At 36.7% G+C, this 23,975-nt stretch overlaps 1 protein-coding gene across 4 annotated transcripts in view; it reads right to left on the bottom strand.

Annotated features, from left to right (window-relative positions):
• RELN (reelin) overlaps positions 1–23,975 on the bottom strand; it is a 577,995-nt gene that overhangs the window by 201,368 nt on the left and 352,652 nt on the right. For all 4 annotated transcript variants that reach the window (XM_043965756.1, XM_043965757.1, XM_043965754.1 and 1 more), the window contains exons 13-17: positions 16,938–17,050; positions 14,045–14,253; positions 13,012–13,140; positions 7,750–7,859; positions 3,312–3,378 (exon numbers count right to left, since the gene is read on the bottom strand). In XM_043965756.1, the coding sequence (XP_043821691.1) occupies positions 3,312–3,378; positions 7,750–7,859; positions 13,012–13,140; positions 14,045–14,253; positions 16,938–17,050 (628 nt within the window). The remainder of the gene's footprint in view (positions 1–3,311; positions 3,379–7,749; positions 7,860–13,011; positions 13,141–14,044; positions 14,254–16,937; positions 17,051–23,975) is intronic.

The raw sequence follows: 23,975 nt of genomic DNA, 5'->3' as shown, positions 1-23,975 counted from the left end.
TAATGTATCTAAAAAATATTTCATAATCAAAAGGAACTTAAAAAAAGAAAACATTCCTACGGCATTGGCCAAAGGATAATGCCATAGTTGGCTACCAGATTATGAGTAGTTTCCAAAGAAACTGACTATCTTTCCTGAATCTACATAGCCCCAAACACCCCAAATGGTAGCATTCGTTGCAAACTCTTTTGCCTGTCATTCCAGTCCCTCCATTATCTGACATGGACTTATCCTTATATTCTCACCTTTCCTCAATTACTCTACATTCCAGTAAACTACACTTTTTAAAAAAACCTCTCTGCCTTTACTTGTACTCTTCCCTATGCCTAGAATGTCCTTCCAAGCTTCACCTATAGAATCATTTCCCATTCCTTAAAGTGCAACTCAAATGCCACCTCTTTTAGGAAGATTTTTTGATCCCTGTAGTTATTTTTTACCTTCTTATTCAGACCTCATATGGAATCTTGAACTCGTTCATTTCAAAATACTGTATATTATAACTGGATTTTGTATGGTGCTTTAAAGTTTTCAAAGAATTTAGTGAATACAGCAATATTTGATCTTCATAAAAATCCTAATAAGGTAAGGATTACAAATATCATTTCCATTTTGTAGATGAAGAAACTGGGGAGAGAGTCTAAATAATTTACCCATTGTCATATAGTCAGGTCAAGGGTTGAATTTGAACCCAGAGGTCACTTGACTCCAAATCTTGGAGCTTTTCTACTATGCCACATTGCCTCTAAGTTTGCATTTTGCACTCCTACCAGTGCATTCTGGGTAGACGTAGATCCTGCATTCTATTTTATTTGTAGCTTCCCTAGTGGAGAGAATATGCACGCAGTAGTTGAATAGGAAGTGCACATTAAATAAAAAATACCTTTCTGATTATGGATATACATGCATGGCTGACACCTTAGCCAGCCCATTTTTCCACCCCACTCCAGAGAACTGATGGAAGGATATTCAGGAATACTCAAACATGAATTTCAAACATGCTCATGTCATTTTCCAGCTCTGTGACCTTGGGTAAGAAACAGCCTCCTGAGCCTTAGTTTCCTCATCTATGGATAGTAGTACTTGGAATATCTATCTGATAGAGTTGGTCTTGGGGAAAAATTTTGCAAACCCTAAAGCACTATATAATATGAATGATTATATAGATTAAATAGTAAAGGTTTAAAATGACTTCTCACATCTATTTTTGAAACAATTATTGTTGACATTGATATTTATCTTAATAAAATTCAGCTGATACTATGTAGAAGCTTTTGAAGAAAAACGTTCCTTGATACTACTTTATAAATATTTCCTTTCAGAAAGCATATTGGATAAAAACATTAATTTTAGACTCAAAATTAATATCTTTCAGGAGCTATAGAACAAAGAAAATATTAAATTAATATTTTGTAGCATTATGGGAAACATAAAGAAAAGGCATCAACCATGTAGAAGTGGAGCATAAAGGAAACCTGAGAAAGTTATTTAGGCAATCACTTTTAGATGTGAAGAATCCACTTTATTTGCCAAGGCATTTGAGATGAAATTTGGTGAAAATATTATGGAGAAAACTTTGCTTTTCTCCCTGAAAAACAATGATCATACATTTAGCATTATAAGGGAATTTATATATCTTTGAATCCAATCCCTTCATTTTACCGAAAGAGAAACTGAGGCCAAGAGAAGTGAAGTGTTTGCCCAGGATTCAAATCCAAGTCCTCAGACTCTAAGACCAGCATTCTTTTAATTAAACCATGTTTGTCTGCTCTGAAAATTTCTTCACATCTTTGCAATTTTTCTTGTATTTCTAAATATTCCATTCACAGAACTCTCTTGATTGGAAGCTGGATGCCTTAAAAGATTTTCAAACGTTGACATTGGCTTGTCCATTCTCATAAATGTCATGTCTAAGACATGCAATGATGCTCCTGAATATCCATAATGAATGTCCATTAAATTATTCTCTATTTTGGGGACATGTGTGTAGGAAGGATGAGGGAAAGCAGAATGGATGTTCATATAGACCAAAATAGAAATGTATATAGGTCAAAGACAAAGATTAGAAATTTAGCAAATGCTTGTTGAACCTATACATTGCATTAATACACAATTACATGTGGCTTAGGTACTAGGTAATAAATTAATTTGAGCTTTGTAGATTTCTTTTCATTTCAAATACCGATATGGACCACCAGAAATTATCTATCAAATTCCCAATGTGCTATTATTTAGATTATGGTATCTTGGATGCCAGAAGAAGGTGCTCTGTAAATTGGGCAGACACCTCATGAGATTTTCTGGAGGGGCTTATACAAGAGTTGCACAGGTTGAGAGGAGAAATAGAGGTTGCAATCTCCATTACTATAGGCCACATCGATGAGATAATAGGTCTAATAAAACATCAAAGTTTATAGGGCAAATATGGAAGAACTTCATAAAGAAACCAGTATCTCAACAAAATGACTCACAAGAGTTCATTAGCATAGTGGTTAATTTTGGATTTAGATTAAGGAAGACCACAGTTTGAATCCTTCTTTATATTTTTACTAGCTGTGTGAGCACAATTCACCTAAACCCTCTTGGCCTCAGTTTCCTCATCTGTACAATGAAGATAATAAGGGGGCAGCTAGGTGGCTCAGTGGATAAAGCACTGGTCCTGGATCCAGGAGGACCTGAGTTCAAATCCAGCCTCAGACACTTGACACTTACTAGCTGTGTGACCCTGGGCAAGTCATTTAACCCTCATTGGTTAAACACTTGCATGAGGCAGAAAGTATATTCAAAATCTCACAAACAAGTTTCCTCAAAAGGAAAAGCGACTTACAGATGAGGTGAAGTATTAGTTTTCTCATTAGAGTTGCTAAATTATACCTGTTCTGTCTATCCTGAATTATTTTGTTTCCTGTATACATGAGTAAGTGGCTGGTTTTGTAGCTAATTTAGAAAACATTTTCATTTTCATTTATAAAAATAATAACACTCAGAGTAAAGCCCAAGTTAGTGGAAGGACAACATAACATTTTGGATTGGTGTGCAGAAAATACATGGTAAAGTATCTAATCAGTAGATTACAAAATGGAAAGACTGGTCTAATTTTTTTAGGTTTACCTAGAAAATTATGAAACTCTACTTATAAGGAATATAATAATGATGATGATGTTAATTTTATAGCATTGATTTTATGTTCAATAGATTTTGCATTTGTCCTTGGTAGAACCTAACCAACCTAACACGAAAAAGCACAACCACCTGTGGCCTGCAACACAAAACACATTAAAAAAACCCTCAAATATTATTATTAGAGTGCTTACTTGCAGCCATTTCGAGTACATTGTCCTCTTCCAGAGCAGAATTTGAGGCATGATGGACCAATATAAACTGCCGAAGGAAAACAAAGGTTTACGTAAATAAAGGCTAGGTTATTGGAAAAACTAAAACTATCACCCACACATGGAATAATTTTATGAAACAAAATATGAAATATTGTACTTTAGATGTTTAGCATATGGTCTCCAATTGGGGAAGTTCAGGGAAACTGAGGGTGACATATGGTGTCTTCTATGACAAGTTAATTGCTTAAGTTACAAACTTGCTAGAGTGCACAGATAATTTTTTTCAAGATTTTGGCATATATTGAATAGAGTAGAATAGAGGACATGTGATTATGAATCTCCTTTGTGCAATCTATTTTCCTCAAACTACTTAAAAAGAAAATATTTTATCAAGAGTCATTATATTTTATAAGGTTCATATTCTTTCTTGGGGAAAAAAGAATGTCACAAAGGAGTATCTGGATATGTCAACAAAGGATCAGGCTAGACAATCTTTCTTGAAATTTCCAACTCTATATGTTAACATAATTGGGATGACCAATTACTTACAGTTCTTAAACATATTTCTGAATTTTAATCAACTTGGAGAGAACAACAAATCTCTTGAACAGTTTAAAAAGGCCTATTTCCCCAAGGATGTTGATATAACAACATATTCTTTTTTAAAAATTACAGTACCCCGGGGAAGCTAGGTGGCGCAGTGGATAGAGCACTGGCCCTGAATTCAGGAGTACCTGGGTTCAAATCCAGCCTCAGACACTTGACACTTACTAGCTGTGTGACCCTGGGCAAGTCACTTAACCCCCATTGCCCCACAAAAAAATTACAGTACCCCACTAATTGTATGAAGTTACAAATCCAAATTCAGATCGTAAATTTAGAACTGAATGGTACTTTTGATGTCATGAAATCCAACTTCTTCAGAAAAATGACCTAAAGACAGGTTAAGTCACTTGCCAAGTGCCACAAAGCTAGTTGGCGACTCAATTGAAATTTAAGCCTCCCAGATGCTGTGCTCTCTATTCATTATGTCATGTTACTTCTCAACATGGGGAACGAAGAATATACCAGTGTCCCTAAGAAACTGGGGATTTTAAGTTACAAACTACATGAAACTTGGATGCTTTTTGTTTTCTCAGTATCAAACCCCAAGACCATGTTTTTTTTTTTTACATGCTCTTCATGTTTTGCTTGAGTCTGGTTCTGCTTCTTATCTAGACATAGCCTTCTCATCTGGCCCTAGCATCTCTTGCAGCTGAGCATCCCATGTTGCCCACTCTCTATTGGAAGTTCATAGTCAATCTGGCCATTCTGCCCATATACTTCCCAAATAGGAATGTTCCAGCTTTTGCCTTTTCTCATTCTCCAACCTGTGTGCCAAAAAAGGCTTTCTAGTCTGTTCATGGTATGGTCCTACTTTGGCCTTGCCTCAGGATAGAACAGGATCAATGACACATTGGCATAGGTTTTTGTGCATGCTTTTGGACAGATGAAGCTGATGACAAATACGGTACTTATATCAAGCATAAGCAGCCCTTGGCTGCTCCCATGGACTATGCAATATATGTAATTAGCACTCAGGAAAGTAAAGCCAAGGAAATAACCATTTTTAGGATGTAAATGGATACCATTTTTCTCCCCAGAGAAAACCTAATTCAATGGCTCCAGGCATACATGCCTTATGTTTTTCAGATGGGCTCATTTGTTCTGTGGTTCAGCACAGCCTAGAGGTGATGCCAGGTAGTTCCCCAAACCTACTAAACTAGGCATAAAGAGTTCAAAAAGTCATTGATTTGAGCGATAAAAAAGTCTCCATCAGAATGAAAAAGTGATACCTCCAAGGCACCGACTAAAATTTAGTTTTAAGAAAAGTGTTCTTTGTCACCATAATTTTCTAACCAAGAGTTTTAATAGATTAAAGAATAATCCTAGGTTACAAATTTTCTTGGTGATGAACAAATAATTTCTTTTTTTCCCTTGAGTGAATGGAAAAAAAAGTATATTTTCCCCCTGTGTGACCACTTTCATCTTTTTTTTCAGAAGAATGACAACCCCCTTATGCAAAACTTAAAAATAACAAACAATAGTGATTTTTTCCTCTTTGTAAACTACATGCTAATTTTAAGTTAAGTACCATAAGGAAGTTTCCAAAGGTTCTTTCCTTATGAAAGGCACTGTGGCAATCCAGACAAAAAGAATTTAGACTTAAGGTCAAGACACCTGGGCTTCAATCTCATCTCTCCTAGAATTTCAATTTTCTTGTCTGTAAAATTGAAGTTATAATTCTTGCATAATGTTTTTACAGGGTTGCAGACAGTGATTTATAAACCTTAAAATTTTCTAGAAGCGTGAATTGTAATTAAGCAGCATAAACACTGAATCTGACTCCATAATAATAGATCTCTCTCTCTCTCTCTCTCTCTCTCTCACACACACACACACACACACACACACACACACACACACACACACACACACACACGTATATATCCCTAACAGAATTCTGACATCCACTGACATCTACCAGTTTGCTTTTCTTCACAATTATAGTATCTTAACATATGATTTTCTATTTTCAGAAAGGACTCGGATTCAGAAGGAATCAGGAAGGAAAAAGAAATCCTTCATTAGTGAATTCTCACAGATTTCCCTGAAGGAGGCAAGTGTCATGTTCTCCATCTTGCACATAAGACAGAGAGCTGCTTATTGTTGTTCTTTTGAGGGAGTTGCTCAGGTTGAGCCCTGAGGCAGTTCTCTGCCTTGGTTGAGGACAGAATTTAAGATTTTCCTGCTTCCAGGTTTGCATTATGGCAACACTATCAACTACTGTCATTTCATTTGTTTAACCTTACACTGATGATGTATCATATACTGATGGGGGCAGATTAGATACTTAACAAATACTGACTATAAGCAGGACACTACAGTATCTTTCCCAAAGAATTACCCTGACTTCCTTGTATTTGGAATTTCTTCATGTAATTTAATAAATTCATCTTCAGAGAAGTTCATGAATTCGATTCAGTTCAGCAAACATTTATCTTGTGTCTAAGGCATGCAGCACACTGTGCCACAAACTGTTTAGATAAGAAAAGGCTGTCAGGGGCAGCTAGGTGGCACAGTGAATAGAGCATGGGACCTGGAGTCAGGAGGACTTGAGTTCAAATCCAGCCTCAGACACTTAACACTTACTAGCTGTGTGACCCTAGGCAATTCACTTAACCCCAATTGCCTCACCAAAAAAAAGAAAAAAGAAAAAAAAAGAAAAGGCTGTCATTCTCATGGAGGTTATAGTCTAGTAAGGGGGACAGAAGCATATATAGAAACTAAAACACACTAGTACTTGGTCAGTGTGCTTGAGGTTTGCAAAACTCCGTGCCATGAGTCTCGAGGTTGAGGTTGTTACCAATCAGAAAAGGCTTCATGGTAGAAGAAACATTTGAGCTGGATTTTAAAAGACAAGTAGAAATGTGATAGGTGGATTAGAATAAGGATATTGCAAGCATAGGTAAAAGCATGAGCCAAGGTATGGAGGCAGGAAAGTTCAACATGTATTTGGAGGAGACAGACTGATATAGTTTGCTTGGAACACAAAATTAATGAAGGAGAGCAATATGAGATAAAGTAGGGAAGATGAGTTGGCATTATATTGTGGGATGCTGGGACTGCTGGGAAAAAAAGATTGAACTTTAGTTGGTAGGTAATAGGGAGCCAATGAAGGTTGAACATTGTGGTGGGAAGCCCAGAACTACATATGAGAAAGGGAAGTCATGCAGCAATATTAAGGAAAGAATGGAAGGGTTGTGGGAGGGAAGGCAGGAAGTCCTATTAATAGTCTATTGCAATAGTACATCTGGTCTACACTAGAGTGGTGGCAATGGAAAAAGAAAGGAAGGAACATTTGTGACAGATGTTGCAGATAGTATAGATGGCATATTTACACTCTCATGAATCATTTAGGCTTTGCATTTTGTTACAGTGATGGTGTTTCTTTATGAAGGTCTTCTGTGTTTAGCATATGAGCATCCCAGATGTTGTGGCAGCTACTAAGAGAAGAATAGGCCTTATTTTAATAGCGCAGCATGGAATATATTTATGTTAATTCGATGTAAACAGTTGAAGGGAATGCTAGGCTATCCCTTGTCATCAAGCCCAGGAGTTTGAATTTCAGGGCTTTTAAAACATTTTAATTATGTATGTTGCAAAATACCGGGACCTTTTATTGCTGACTCCACTGCCTTTTCTGATTGCTCATCCCTGGGCTTCCTAACAGAAAGCACAGGCACAAAGGAAGAAAGAGTGTTTAATGAATTGCAGGCCATAACTTACAAATGTGATGAAGTCTGTGCTGAACCAACAAAAGTGCAGGAAGAGTTTACATCAATGGTATGTGATTATAATAGGCATAAATACTAACTATTATCAATCGCCCACATGTTTCCAACGATTGGTCCCATTTGTCTCCAGCGAATCCTAGTGTCCTTAGTTAGTGCTGCATTAGGGAGGGGGATAGTTATTCGGTTCCACCTGCAAGAAATTGAAAACACAAAAGTAACTTCATTGCTAAGTTCAAATTCTCATCAATTACTTTTTCCACAAGATATTCTGCATGTATTGTTGTTCAGTTGTTTCAGTCTTGTCCAACTCTTCATGAAATCCTTTGGGATTTTGATGGCAAAGACACTAGAGTGGTTTGCCATTTCTATTTTGCTAATCTCTCTTTAATTCACTTGTACTCATATTCAAACTCTGTAGCATAGTAAAAATAACTCTGGATTAGAAATCAAGATTCTAGAATCTCATTCTCAGATCTGCTATTAGTTACCTTTGTTATCCTGGGCGACTCACAGCCTCTGGGCTTCAGTTTCCCCATATAGAGAATTAGAAGGCTGGAATATTTGATTTCTAACGTCCCTTTAGCTCCAACAACATTAACCTTTGACTAAATTATTATGCATCCAAATTTATTAGGGATAATTTTTGACGGACACATGCCTGATCCAACAATCTATTAACTTATTATGACCTATCTACTGACCTAAATTACTATGCAGCTGAACTTGTTATTAGGGATAATTGTAAACTGACACATACTTGCTAAAATGTGTTTCGTGTTAATAAGGTAATATTCTTTCCAATTCTCAGTTTTGTCTTGTTGAACTTTGCACTTGGTTCAAACACATTCTTTATTTTTTAAAGTTGGTGTGAAATCCTTAGATAGATTGCTCTACAGCTGCTGTTCAGAGACAGGATATCTACTTACCACCTATGTGAGGAGAGTGCTGTATCATAGCTCGCATCATCCTTCTCAGGGTAAAGCATAGTAAACAAAAGCTAGGAAATAATCCATCTGTATGACTAACCTTGGCTTCCTTCCTTTGGAAGGCTGGTAAGTGGGCAGCTAGGCCTGAAGTCAGGAAGACTCATCTTCATGAGTTCAAATCCAGTCTCAGACACTTACTAGCTGTGTAATCCTGGGCAAATCCCTTAACCCTGTTTGCCTCAGTTTCCTTAGATACTTCTGCTGAAAGTACTGATTGGTTTGATCACTTTTAAAATTGAGTTCAATTGCATAATATTAAAATGACCAAAGAGGTGGTCAGTGCAGATGAAGACACTTTGAGATGTTGTTTTGAAGAAAATAAGTGAAGAAAGCGGGTACACTGACCAACAAAATTTTAATGTGGATGAAATAGGCTCTTTCGGCAAAAAAAAGACTTTTAGAATTTATATTTCTTTCTTTTTTTGCAGAGCAATGAGGGTTAAGTGACTTGCTCATGGTCACACAGCTAGTAAGAAAATTTATATTTCTAAGACATAAAACACCTTAAACTTGACTTACAATGTCTAAGGTCACCTGGAAATTTGGGGGGGAGGTAATGCATAAGGGATTGTAATTCACAACCAAATACTTCTAGACCTTTAAATCCTTATGCTCTGAGAGGCCACTGATCATTTACAGTTCTTTGGGGGTCAAATAATAAAGCACGGGCAATGAAAGCAGTTTTCAAAGATGGGTTCTCAAGATATTTTAGCCCAGCTGTTGCAAAATACCACAAGGACAACAATCCTGCATTGACAGACAGCACTATTGATTTTAGATAATGCTCCAAGTCAGTAAACTACACTTGTGTGAGAAGGTGAGCATGCAAAATTTACTGACATATAGATAAGCTCTCTGTATCTACCAGCTTATGTGTGAAGATTCACAGGGGAAAAGGTAGTTCAGTCTATACTGCTAAAATATTTTAAATTACAATAACGACATTTTCATCATATGCTAAGTGTAAGCTTATTTTTATTTATTTATTTGGATGAGGCATTTGGGGTTAAGTGACTTGCCCAGGGTCATACAGCTAGTAAGTGTCAAGTGTCTGAGGCCAGATTTGAACTCAGGTCCTCCTGAATCCAGGGCCAGTGCTCTATCCACTGTGCCACCTAGCTGCCCCAGTGTAAATTTATTTTTAGCAATTTTTAAATGTTTTACATTTTGCTTTCTATATCTATTATTTTGTAATAAACTTTAATCAGAAGTATAATTTAAATTTTTTGCTATATGTATTATGTTAGCAAACATAAAAACCTTATTTAAAATCTTTTCCATTACATATTTCCATTGAGTTGGAAACAATGACTATATTTTGCATATAATTATAACTGAATTCAAATAATGTGACTATTTCATGGGATTCATTGTGTGCTCTAATTGGGACCTAGCTACTCCTACTTCAGTAAAATACCTGAAATTAGTACTAGACTAAATGATGATCAAGCAATTCAATGAGAGGAAACAACAGTAAATCTCTTTCAGTCCAGAACTACGGAAAAAAAATTGTTGGTTAGAAGTTCATGGGCAATAAAGAAGAAGCTGTTGCAGAAGTCTTTTTCACTTTAAGGAAAAAAGCTGTCAACCTCTGAGCACACCCAGAGACAATTGTAATCTACAGGAATCTGTGGCTGGACTTAAGAGAGCTGAATGCACCTCTTAGAAAGGCTTAATGTAGTTGGAACACCCCATGGTGGTAGTTAACCCACAGTGGATATGCTGAAAATTAGCAGGAGAGGCAGTGACCAAGAGTGTTACAGCACTTTGAAGATAACATTCCAGGCACTGAAGGGCTCTGATGTCAATGTCTTAAGAAGCCATACAGGGCCCTGCAGATCCAGCTCCCAGAATCTCAAAGACAGAGGGGAGGGGAAGCTAATCATGGGAGGTGAAGATCAGTGCAAGAACTCAAGTGATCCAGGGTGGAGCAACCCACCAGAAAGTGTAATAGGAAACAGAGTTTAGTCCTGAGACATAGCTCCAATTCAGGAACTAGAGGAGTGAGTAAACCAAAGTAGACAATGATCAATATAAAACATTATTATAATTCTATCCTTTTTTTTGGAGGCAATTGGGGTTAAGTGACTTGCCCAAGGTCACACAGCTAGTAAGTATCAAGTATCTGAGGCCAGATTTGAACTCAGGTCCCTCCTGAATCCAGGGCCAGTGCTCCATTCACTGTGCCACCTAGCTGCCCCTATTATAATTCTAAAGGTGACTCAAAGTCCATCCAAGAAGGAGAGAGCAGCTCCAAAACAAATGTAAACAGAGACTCAAAGGAAGAAATGTATTTCCCATAAAAATTACATGAGTATCTAGAAGTGAAGCAAGAGATTAAAAAAAAAAACAACAACATAAAAACTCTGGAAGAAAAAACTAGAAGGAGAATTAACTTAGAAAAGAAAAAAGTAAACTTTATCCCTAAAATGAATACCTGAAAACCAGAACAGACCAAAGAGAAATCAATTATTGCATGAGGTAGCAAGAAAATATTAGAACAAAATAAAAAAATGAAAAAATATAAGAAAATGTGAGATATTTGATATTAGAACACTGAACTACAAGTTGAGGATAAATAATTTAAGAACTACTGGAATCATTTAAAATAGTGATTAAAAAGTCTGGTTAATATATTTAAAAGAAATCATAAATGAAAATTGCCCATATCTATCAGTATCAGAGGGCAAAATTAAGATAGAAACAATTTACTTCTTGTAAGGATCCCTCAAAAGAAAAGGCCAGTAACATCATAGCCCAAGCCAAGAGCTCCAATTTCAAAGAAAAAAATATTTCAAGTATCCAGAAAGAAGAATTTCTGATAAAACCCCCAGCAGTAAGTAGGAACTCTAGAATATAAACACAAGAGTCAAGAGAAATCTAGAAAGGCAAATTTATTTGAGAAATTAGAAATGGCTATATGATGATTTGGCACCCTCATTTTAATAGAAGAAGAAACAAATTTCTCTTCAGAACTTTAAATTCTATAAAAGTTACTGAGGGAGTAAAACAAAAACAGATATGTGGGTGAATTGCTTCTGTTCTGAGGATTTTAAGAGGGAAGTGAGATGAGAGGTAAAGGAATGTGTTAGTATACAAAGAGGAAGATGAGGCTAGAATTTGTTATTTCTCACGATTGGGGTGTGTGAAAAGTATATAAATTTGGAGGAAGGAGGAGATCACATGAACCTCACTCTTATGTGAAATGTTCAAAGGAGGGTTAAACACATACATACAAACAGTTTGGTGTTGAAATACATGAGACTCAGTAGAGAAACAAGTGAGGATAAAAAATGAAAGAACTACAGTCTAAGGGGTATATTTCAATTGGGGGAATGGATAACAAATTGTGGTATATGAATGTACTGGAATATTATCTTGTCATGAGAGATGAGGAAATAGATAATTTCAAAGAATCTTAGTAGGAGCTAATGCAGAGATAAGTGAATGGAAGCAGGGTAATAATTTGTAAAAGGATAACAAAATTGTAAAGAAAAACAGCTTTGAAAGGCTTAAGAACTCAGATCAAAGCAATGACCAACCACATCTGCAGAGGATCCATGATAAACATGTTACTCAATTTCTAACAGAGACATGATGGACATAAGGAATAGAAAGAAACATATTTTTGGCCGTGGCTATGGGATATATATGCTTTATTTGGCTCTATTTTTTTTAATTGGGAGAAGATTTAAAAGAAGTGGTTAGGAAAAGTGATGTCAAAAGAGAGAGGGTCATTTAAACATTGTAAAATACACACAAAAGAGATGATAGGGTAGTTCAGAGGAAGGCACAGATGAGCAGGGAAGTTTGGAGAATAGCCTATGGAATTTGTTTATATAGATATGTGTGTACATATATGTGTACATGCATATATGTATGTATGTATGTGGTATGGAAATAGTATGAAATAGATTCATGGTTTCACATGGAATTCTTTTTGCATTTTGTTCTGTATTTGAAAATGTTATTTTTTTAATGTTTAGTTCAGAATATTTTTTAAAATAAAAAAGCAGTTGAAGGGAGAAAAAAGTACAAATCTCCCTTCTTATACTTTAACTTGTGTCAAAAAAATTGACAAACTATATTACAAGCAATTGGAATCCAATAAACGGGCACTTCTAAAGATAAAATCATTGTTGAACTATAATTAAAAAAGATAAGATGGGGATTTATGACCAGATTAACAAAAGTATTTTTCTTTATTTTTCCAGGCCACTTTTCTAGAGTATTTAAAGAATCACTATAGTTCCTGCCCTTTATTTTAGGGCAGCCAGACATAAAAGAGGAGACTTTTATTCTTTGGCATGTCAAAAGTTTCAAATCTTCCAGTATTTTCAGAAAGGAAATACTTACCCACTATAATTTTCTGAAGAATAGACAGTACTATGAGGGAGATGTGGCCCAGAACATATCTCTGGTAAGCATTCGGTGTGAAGCAGAGACCAGGAGCGCCCGTGGTTGGTTGAAAATTCTAAGCTGACACTGCCATCAATAAAAGAATCAGTGATGAAGATGGGCCAAAGACAAGAAAAGTAAAACAATTCATACCTGACCGAACACAATGCCAGTATTTGTAGGACAGAGAAAACTCTTAAAGAGGTTTTTCCCAAATAGTTATTTTCCTTTTCCTTGATACACAAACTGCTCTTGATTGACAAATGGCCACACTACTTGTGCAAAGAGAAATTCAATATTTTCAAGGTGGCAAATAATAACCTGAGTTAGAGCACTTGAAATTGATAGATTGGAAGGCAATTACCTCGTCTCACATTGCCATTTTATCATGCTAAAACTAGAGTGACATATTCTAAGCTAGAGACAGGACAAAAGCAACATTAGTGATCAAGAATGAGAAGTCATGCCTGGCCTTCCAATTGCTAACTGATTTTAGTGACTGTTATTAGGGGTAGGGGTCGCTATATTGACATGGGGTCAAGTTTTTCTTAGATTATTTATTTTCCCTTCACTCTAAGCTCTGTCTTCCAGTGGATGGCTTCCACAGCTTATATTGCTATTTCAAAGCATGACTGATATCTTTTGGCATAACTGAGGCCAAGGTATCAGGATCAAGAAAACAAGGATACTTGCAAGACAATTTGAATTTTCATAGTAACGTTATACATATATATTTGGGAAACGTGTATAATAGAAAATTAATATTAGGCTTGTTTATTATTTTTTATTTTTTTAGGCTTGTTTATTATTAAAGTGACCTAATTTTGTACAAGGATGAAAATGTTTTAGTTCTAAAGCCCAAAAGATTTTATAGGTAATACACACACACACACACACACACACACACACACAACCTGACAACTCATTTTTATTTCTAGTAGCCAAATCTATTTTCTCATTTAATATTGGACCAAAATCTTAGCCTTCATACCTGTTACCAGGCTGATGGGTTCCACATCCGAGGTTGATAGAAAACTGTATCATGTGGGATACTGTTGAAGGTAGAACAGGCAAAACATGGAAAAAATCTATTGCCCAGACATTCCTATTATTTCCGTGGTGATTCTTTTGTCTGAGACAAAACTTGGTGGCAGGAGTCTGAAGCTCAGGGTTGATGACAACAGAAACCAAAGATGGAACCTTTAAAATGAACAAATCCTTTGCAATAACAATAATAAATAAGAGACCATTTATGTACCCAGAGCATAGCATTATGGGGGACACAAAAGAAGATCAAAGTTTCCACACTTTGCCCTTGGTGATTTCATCAACTCTGATGGATTCAACCATTATCTTAATGTAGATGATTCCCAGGTCTATATATATATATGCAGTCCATACTTCTCACCTGAGGTCTAGTTCAACATCTCTGGCATCTCTCTCTAATTGCCTGCTAGATATCTTCACCTGGATGTTCCACAAGTATCTTGTGTTTAAGCTTACCATGTTTAAGGAAGAATTAGTTTATCTTTCCCCCCAAATTTGCCCCTGTTCCTAACATTCATTTTTCTGTTGAGCGTGCCACTATCCTTCTAGTCACCTGGTTTTGTTGTTTAAGAGCTATCCCCTTTACTCTCCCTCACATTCTATATATGCAATCAGGTATGAAATTTTTTGAGGCAGGTAGGTGGCATGGTGGATAGAATGCCTGAGTTCAGATTTGGTCTCACACATTAGCTGTATGACCCTGGGCAAGTCACTTAACTCTGTTTATCTCAGTTTTCTCATCTCTAAAATGAGCTGGAGAAGGAAATGGCAAGCCAATCCAGTATCTTTGCCAAGAAACCCCCAAATGGGGTCACGAAGAGTGGGAAAGAACTGAAATGACTGAACAAAATGAAATCTTTTAGGTTCTACCCTCTAATCTCCACTCCTATGGCTACTGTGTGAGTTCATTCCCTCATCACCTCTAATCAGGACTGGTCTAATAGTCTCCCAATTCTTCTCCTTGCAATAGCCTTCCTGCTCTCAAATCCATCTTCTGCATTGGTATCAAACTGATATTCTTCAGACACCAATCTACCCATACCGCTTCTACTTCAGAAACCTTAATGTTTTTCTGTTGTCTCTGGGATAAAATAGAAGTCCCTGTGTTTGGAATTGAGAGCCCTTCACAGTCTAACTTCAAACATTCTTTCCAGGTTGACTTCATATTATTTCCCCTCACATATTCTGCATTCCAGGACTACTTGCTGTTCTCTGTACATGATATCTGGGCTCTCTCCCAGGCTGCCCAAATATGTGAAATGCTCTCCCTCCTCACCTCCATCTCTTGGGATCCCTAGTTCCCTTAAAGGCTTATAGTTCAAGTAGCCCCTCCTACAGGAAACCTTTCTTAACTCCTCTAGTTGATAATGCTCCAAATGATACCTCAAAATTTGTATTTGTTTTCTATGTATTTTGTCTTTCATTTTGTTTAGCTTGATATGCATGTTATTTCCCTGCAGTAGAATATAAACTCCTTGAGGGTAGGCACTCTTTTATTTTTGTCCTTGTATCCTCACAACCTATCATAATGCCTGGCACAGAGTATATATTTAATAAATGCTTACTCAATTAGACTAAGGTCATACCCCTAAGGAGATAATAATAATTACATTTGATTCATAAATCTTCCCATTCAAATATTGGTAGAATTCTTCCCTGCTTCATACAAACTAATTTTTATATCTTTATTTAGCTAGTACTACTTAACTTAATGTTTGCTTAACTACTACTGCCTTAACTAGTACTACTGTGACAGTTTCAAAGTAAGTGTGTTTCCCAAATGCCTTATTATATGAGTTTGCATTCTGTTTAGCTTAAGTCACACAGATGGTATTTGATATCATCGAAAGTTGCTAAAATATGGTCTGTTTTAAGCAGCACAAAATGTTTTTCCAACCCAGAAAGACCTACAATGGGCGTCTGAATGCAAACAATTAGGCAAATGCCTAATCGTGTATCATACTAAGAAAAGGAAAATTGAATTGTTCACACCTTCAGAATATGCTCAAGGCTTGTTTCAGTTGGCCTGAAAAACTTATTGAGCTATTGCTAGTGACAGCTTCCCTTCTGAGCACCCCAGACCACAACATGTGGGTCATGTTTGTTCTTCATCCTTCTGTTGGTATCTCCCATTCTGTCCTCTCTGTTTATACTGTCCCTTTCAAATCTCAACTACGAGCCCACTGGGCAAAAACTGTCCTCAGGCTCTTTACAGGGTAGCATCAGTGCTGAACGAAAGCTAACTAATAATGATTTTGTCAGCACAAATAAATGTACAATTAGAAGAACCCCCCACCCCCAAACCCATGACAAGCATCTCACATAATTTTGAAGATGTTTGCAAACAACTAGAGTCAACACCTGTCCTAAATCCAAAGGGCAAAGCAAAAAGGTCGACCTCAGCAGTTCTAATTAGCCAAGAAGAAAGCAACAGTAATAATGATCTGCATTTCTACAATGCTTCCCGTCTGGGGAATCTCAAAATGCTGGATAAATATTAATTATGCCTGATGGCACTCCTGTGGGGCTGCATAATTAGAGATTCTTTCAGGGCTTTCAAGGGGACAAGACCAATTGTCACTTAGGGTATCGGGCTCTGCCTTCTTTTCTCTGATAGTTTTTCACCCCTTTCTAGTAAGTCCCTAATTCAAAAGTATAAGAATGAAAAGGGTCCAATAAGGGCGTAGCCATAAACTATAGCACAGTATCTCATTTAAATCAAGCAGCTTCATTCCTATGGGGTGGGTGGCAGAAGACACTTTCCCCTTTGTATCTGGGGTAATTTCGATCAATATACAGCCTGAGAAGGGCCAGTTTTCTAGGCTGGTTATGTTTACCTTGTAGGATGAATAGGAAAGTGTATCCAGAGTAATGTGCTCTTTTCTTCCTTCAGTCTTTGCGTAGAGAATGACATCATTTTCATGGGATTCTCCAGGGTCACAAACTCCTCCTGCACAATAGATGATTGTTAGGTTATTAACACTCATTTGCATCAATCACCACCTAAGTACAATATTAAGTTCCAGGATTATAAAAATAATTAGATCAGGATGTGATTAAACTATGACCTAAATCAAAACAGGCAGGGAAAAGACCATTTAATATTGGCTCAAAACAGGCTGCAACAAAGATCAAAGACTTGTCCCAAATAACTATTTGCTTAATGAGAGTGAAAGAATAATCTGTTATGAGGAATTAATGTTTTTATCTTCATCTTTCAACCCATGTGAAAAGGACCTGTTTAACTTTTTATTAAACCATTTTTGGGGGTTATATTTCAGATTTTTCCTGTTAAAGTTCAAAGCCCAGTATTAGCAAAATCTTCCACTTGTTTTTCACTTTCAAAGACTCACATAAACATTAACTGTCCCTCAAAATGCTTACCATAAACTTTTACATTTGGCGGCATACTGGATAATTCATTTACTAATAATGACTTTTAAGTTTTTAAAGAATTCTCATATTATCATCCCACAAGGTGGTAGTTAGAGAAGTGCTTTGTAAAAATTATATAAATGTATAGCATATAAGTAAAATACATAAATCACTATATAAATCAAATTGTTATCATTAGATATATAATATAGTCAGGAAAACCGAAGTCCAAATGCTGTGAAACTGATTAGTTGTGTGACAGCAAATGAGTCACAGATAGCTGCAATTTGCTTTGGTGGAGGGAGCTTCTACGTGATATCATAGAACCTTGAGGTAGCTTTTGTATCATCTAATCCTCACTATAATCCCATGAAGTAAGTATAAGAAGAGCAGGTAAAATCTGTCATTCTATTTACAAAAGAGAAGATGGAGGGTGAGAGGGATTAAGTGACTTCCTACAGACACATAGTGTCTCAAAAACAATTGATAGGGGGCAGCAAGGTGGCACAGTGGATAAAGCACTGGCCCTGGGTTTAGGAGGACCTGAGTTCAAATCTGGCCTCAGACACTTGACATGTACTATCTGTGCGACCCTGGGCAAGTCACTTAACCCCCATTGCCCCACAAAAAAACAAAAAACCCAACAACAACAAAAAACCAATTGATAACCATTTATTAAGTGCCTACTGTATGCCAGACATTTTTCTTTTAGCTAGGCAAACAGATGAAAAATCTAGTCTTTGCTCTTAAGTAGTTTATATTCTATTCAATAAGGAGAAACAATATATACGTACACAAGTAAATATGAAATATATACACAGAAAACAGTAATTAAGACAGCACATCCTCAACCTGGAAGAAACAGTTTGAGACAGGACATAAAGAAAGAAGATGTAATGTTGTGTATGTGAAATTAGTAAGTAGACCTATTTGGTAAGACTGTTGAGGGCAAGGAGAGCAATATCTAATATTCCTGGAGAGATCAGTAGGACTTATATTGTTGTTATTGTTTGTCCTTCATTTTCAAATAGGACCAATGACATTATGGGGTGATTTCCTGATTTGTAGATGAATTGGATTTAAGTGAGACAGAGTTGCAGCACAAAGGCTTTGGCCTCATTGTCTCTTCCAAAGACATCACAGTCCAGTCTTAGTACAAAAGCCTGGACTAGATACCAGGGCTCCTAACTCTTTTGTTTTGTTGTTTAGTCTTTTCAGTTGTGTCTGACTTTTCGTGACCCCATTTGGGGTTTTCTTGGCAAAGATATTAAAGTGATTTGCCATTTCCTTTTCCAGCTCATTTTACAGATGAGAAAACTGAGGCAAACAGGGTTAAGTGACTTGCCTAGGGTCACACAGCTAGTAAGTGTCTGAGGCAGGATTTCAACTCAGTAAGATAAGTCTTCTTGAGTCCAGGTTTGCCACTCTGTCCACTGCAACACCTAGACGCCCTCAGCTCCTAGACTTATATAATTTATCTTAATTCTTTTTTTTTTTTTTTTTAGTGAGGCAATTGGAGTTAAGCGACTTGCCCAGGGTCACATAGGTAGTAAGTATTAAGTGTCTGAGGCTGGATTTGAACTCAGGTACTCCTGAATCCAGGGCCAGTGTTCTATCCACCGAGCCACCTAGCTGCCCCTATCTTAATTCTTTTTAATTATGAACTTAACAATCATCAACAAACAGATTTTTAAATATTCAGAGAAGAATATGAAAAAGATCTATAAGGAAATGAATTTTATTAGGGTTTTTTGTGTTCATATTAAATTTAAGAAGGCAGGCTGAACACCATACTATTTGTGTTCACTTCTAAATGTTTTTGTTTTCTTCCATGCATTTAAAAATGTTTTATTGATGCTCTTTTTGGGTTTGTTTTTTTCAGTCAGTTAACAAGTATTTATTACGTGCTTCTATGTGCTGGGCACTGTGCTAAGTGCTGGAAATACAAAGAAAGGCAAAAAATCGCCCAGTTCTTGTTCTCAAGAAGCACACATCTGAATGGGAGTAACAACATGTAAATAACTTGGTACATAAAAAAAATCTATTTACATATACATATATCTGTGTATGTGCAATCCGAAAGGGGAAAACATTGGCATCTAGGGGAACCTGGAAAAGCCTCTTTCAGAAGGTGAGATTGGAGATGTATTTGTAGGAAAACCAAGAGGAGGAGATAAAAGTTCAGAACATTTGAAGAATGAGGGAAAGCCAGTGCAAAGGCATGGTGATGGGAGATTAAATGTCAGATTCAATGCACTGCAAGGAAGTCAGTATTAGCTGGATTATGGAATATGTAGAAGAGAGTAAGGAATAAGAAGGATAGAAAGGCAGGAAAGGGCCAGGTTATGAAGTAATTTAAATGCCAAACAAGAGATTCTATCTGATTGATCCTGGAAGTAATAGGGAGCCACTGGAGCTCCAGGTGATATGTTCAGATCTGTGCTTTAAAAAGGGGCCACAAGGTGGCAGAGAGAATAGAGCACTGGACCTCAAGTCAAGAAGATCTGAGTTCAAATCTGTACTCAAACATTTACTAGCTGCATGACCCTGGAAAGTAATTTAACCATAGCATGCCTCAGTTTCCTCATTTATAAAGGGAGAATAACAGTACCTACCGCCTAGGCTTTTTGGGAGGATAAAATGAGTTGATATTTGTAAAATGCTTTATAAACCTGAAAAGTGCTATGCAAATATGATGGTGATGATGATGATTTGTAATAAAAATCACTTTGGTAGCTGAGTGGAGTATGGATTAGAGTAGGGAGAAATGAGCTCAGTGGATTTAGAAGATTGCTTTAATAATCCTGCCTTTAGAGAGGCAATGATATCCCAGAGGGGAAAGGACATACATGAGAAAAGTTGCAAAAGTAGAAACAGGAAGAGTTGAGAATGGATGCATTAGATGCATGAAGTGTATGAGAATGAAGAGTTGGGGATGTCACTGAGGTTTGTGGGTCTGGGTAACTGGGAGGCTGTTGGTGGCCTCCTCTTTGACAGAGAAATTTGTAAAGGTTTGAGGAGATAATAAATTCTGTTTTAGACATGTTGAATTTTGAGGTATTTATGAGAGATCCAATCTGAGATGTCCAAGATTCATAAATGTGGGATAGCAGAAATACTTGGGATGGATATATAGATCTAGGAATCATATATAGAGAAGTGAAAATTGAACCTATGAGCTTCTTAGATAACTAAATAAGGTAGTATAAAGTAAAAAGACAAAGGGATCAGCCAAGGACATGACATCAGGGGATGAATGGTTAGAGGGTGTGGCATGAATGAAGAACCAGCAAAGAAAACAGAAGGTGTAGTTGAACAGATAGGAAAAGAACCAGAAGAGAGGAGTGTTAAAAATTTAGGAGAGAGGGGCACATAGGTGGCACAGTGGATAGAGCACCGGCCCTGGATTCTGGAGGACCTGAGTTCAAATCTGACCTCAGACACTTGACACTTACTAGCTGTGTGACCCTGGGCAAGTCACTTAACCCCAATTGCCTCACCAAAAAAAAATGAGGAGAGAGTATCTACAAGAGGAAGGTGATGGACAATGTCAAATGCTACAAAGATCAAGGAGCATCAGGAGTTAGAAAAGACCAATATACTTGGCAATTAAGAGATCATTAGTAACTTTGGAGAGAACAGTTTCAGTTTTATGATAAAGTCAGGAACCAGATTATAGATAGATAAGAAGAGAAGGAGAAGAAAGCAATGTAGGCAAATATCAAAAGGGTTTTGAGTGTTTTTTTATGGGAGTTTAGCCATTAGGGGCAAGGGATATAGAAGAGTATAGCTAGAAAAGATAGGAAGAGGAGAAGAAATAGAGGCAAAGTCAAAAGATTTTGAATGGCTTTTTCAAATTTATCTATTAAGGGGAAGAAACTTATAGGGTTAGAGCTAGCAGGGATTGTTGGATCAGGTGAGGGTTTTTAAAAGATATTAGAGACATTGGAACAGTTGTAGGCAGCAGGGAAATCTCATATAGAGATTTAATATTGATTGAAGATAAGACAGTGAGGATGATAGTGGGAGCAACTTGCTAGAGAAGCTGGGAAGGAATGTGATCAAGAGTATGTAGTTTGCCTTGCCAAAGAATAAAGATCAAGTGAGATAGGAGTGGAGGAGAGAGTAGAAGAGAATGTTTAAGTGATTTGAGTTGGGGAAGATAGGAGAAAAATCTCAATTTTTAAAAAAGTGAAATATGAAATGAGGTTCTCAGCTGACTGGATAGGGGAAGAAGGTACACTGGGAAATTGAAGGAGAGAGAACATTTGGATGAACCATTGAGAGTAGAATAGAGAATCAATTAAGGAGGAATATAATATTTGCCCTGCTGAAATGAGTATGAGATTAAATAATACAGAAGGAGTTGACATTATACAATATAGGCTAGTGATGAGCCTTGTTTCAGTTAAAGTTTGAAAGTACAAAAGTTAGAAAGTCCTGTCAGCGCAGTGTTGTAATTTTCCTCCACTTCCATTCAGCAGCATATGAACAGGAGAGAAATAGGTAGATTCCGGATGTAATCCAGAGTTGGAGGATTGGAAAAACATGATTGGCAATTGAACAAGGGGCCAAGAAAATCAAAGGTGGAGGATGGTAAAGAGTTGAGTTGATTTACCAAAGGACTGGAACTGGGAAATCAAAAGAATATATATGGTACAGAAGTAATAGTCTGAGAAAGAACTGAGAAATGGAGGGAATGATAAGTCAGTAAAAGAAAAGATGGAATGAAAAAGGATTACGATCGGATAAGAGGGTTGCCAAGTTCATGAACAGGGAAATTGAACACATGCTGGTGATGGAGAGGTCAAAGGTATGGTCTTCTTTGTGGATACTAGATATGGAGTGGAAGAGCAGGTTGTGGCAGTTTAGTAGATTGAGGAATTTGGATGTTAGGGTATTTGAAGGGGCATCATTGTGTACTTTGAAGTCCCCAACTATAAGGGTAGGAGAAGTGGAGGAGAGAAGGATTATAAGGTGAACTGAACTCATTGGAGAAGAAACGCAAATGACCTGCTGGTTGATGGATAACAATCAGTAAGATTTAGATTGGGTGGTAAATTTTGATTGTATGAACCACAAAAGAAGATGGGGTTTCTTAGTGAAGGTGGTAGTGGGGGTCTGGAAGTGGCAATGGGGAGCAAGAACTGCTAATGACCAGTGAGTTAGGAAGATTATGAAATTATAGCCAGTACAGGAAAGCATGCTCATGGAAGCAGTTCTGTGAGGGTTAGAAAATGGAAGGCGTGATACAAAGAGTTTAAGATGAAAGGAGATTTATTAATTATGGAGCAGGCATTCCAAAGGATACAATGAAAGAGGCAGGGAGTCTGGAATGGTATATTGGGAAGGTTGAGTTAAGGTGGACAAATATGAGGAAGCGTTTAGTTGAAGATGGGAAATGAGTTTTGTATATTGGCTGCCAGAGGTTCAGCACCTACCTACCTACCTACCTACCAAGCCCCACACCCCTCATGATAGAAATCTTTCCTTGCAACAAATATGTAGAGTGCAACAAAATAAATTGACACATTGGTCATGCTTGAAAATTCACACCTCTAGTTCACTACCTCTGTCTAGAGGTAGAAGGCATGTTTCATCATCAATCTTTTGAAGCTGCTATTGTTAATAGCTTTGATTAGAGTTCTAGGGTCTTTCAAACTTTTCTTTCATGTTACTATTATCTTCTAAATTGTCCTACTGGTTCTGCTCATTTCACTTTACATCAATGCATACAAGTCTTCTTATCTTTCTCTGAATGAGTCATATTTGTCATTCCTCTAGGCATAATAATATTCCAATACATTCACGTGCTATTTCTGCTATATCTTTTGTTCAACATTCCCTGCCACATCCTACTGGTTCCCAGGTGATTATAGGAACTTTGTTTTCAAAGCTGAAGTCTATTTCTTATTAATGAATATTTCTTTACCATGATAAATTATACTGATAACATAACTGCATGGGAAGAAATGTCCATATACTTCTTTTGGTTTTCATAAATCTGTTACTCTTTAGTGCTATAATTTATCATTGTTCTTCGGATTCTTTCATAATTGCCTTTCATTTTCTATAAAAACCTTTTTAGATCTTTAATTAATATTCATAAATAGAATTATTTCTATTTTTAATTATTTGGATCAATGAGGGTGGAACAATCATATAGATAATAGGAAATAGTCAATAAATCCAAAGTATCAGACTATTTCTATACATGTATGATTTGAATTGTTTTGTCACACTCTGTTTTTCTCAGTTTTATATTGAAATTATTTTGCATTACTAAGTACATATTAACTCTAAGGAAGGGGAAGTAACTCAGAAGTATACTGGGTGATAAAGGAAGGTTAATATGGCATTAAAATTATGCTTCTATCAATCACCCAAAGGAAAGATCCTTGCTAATAATCAAGAGTTGAATACTTTATTTCCTTATTGGGTGTCAGAGGTCACTGCCAGCTATGCATCTGTGGGACCTCGGGTTTAGAGGGCATCTGATG

The sequence above is a fragment of the Dromiciops gliroides genome, chromosome 5, assembly GCF_019393635.1.
Source record: "Dromiciops gliroides isolate mDroGli1 chromosome 5, mDroGli1.pri, whole genome shotgun sequence".
NCBI lineage: Eukaryota > Metazoa > Chordata > Mammalia > Microbiotheria > Microbiotheriidae > Dromiciops > Dromiciops gliroides.
This window is presented reverse-complemented; position numbering and strand designations above follow the sequence as displayed.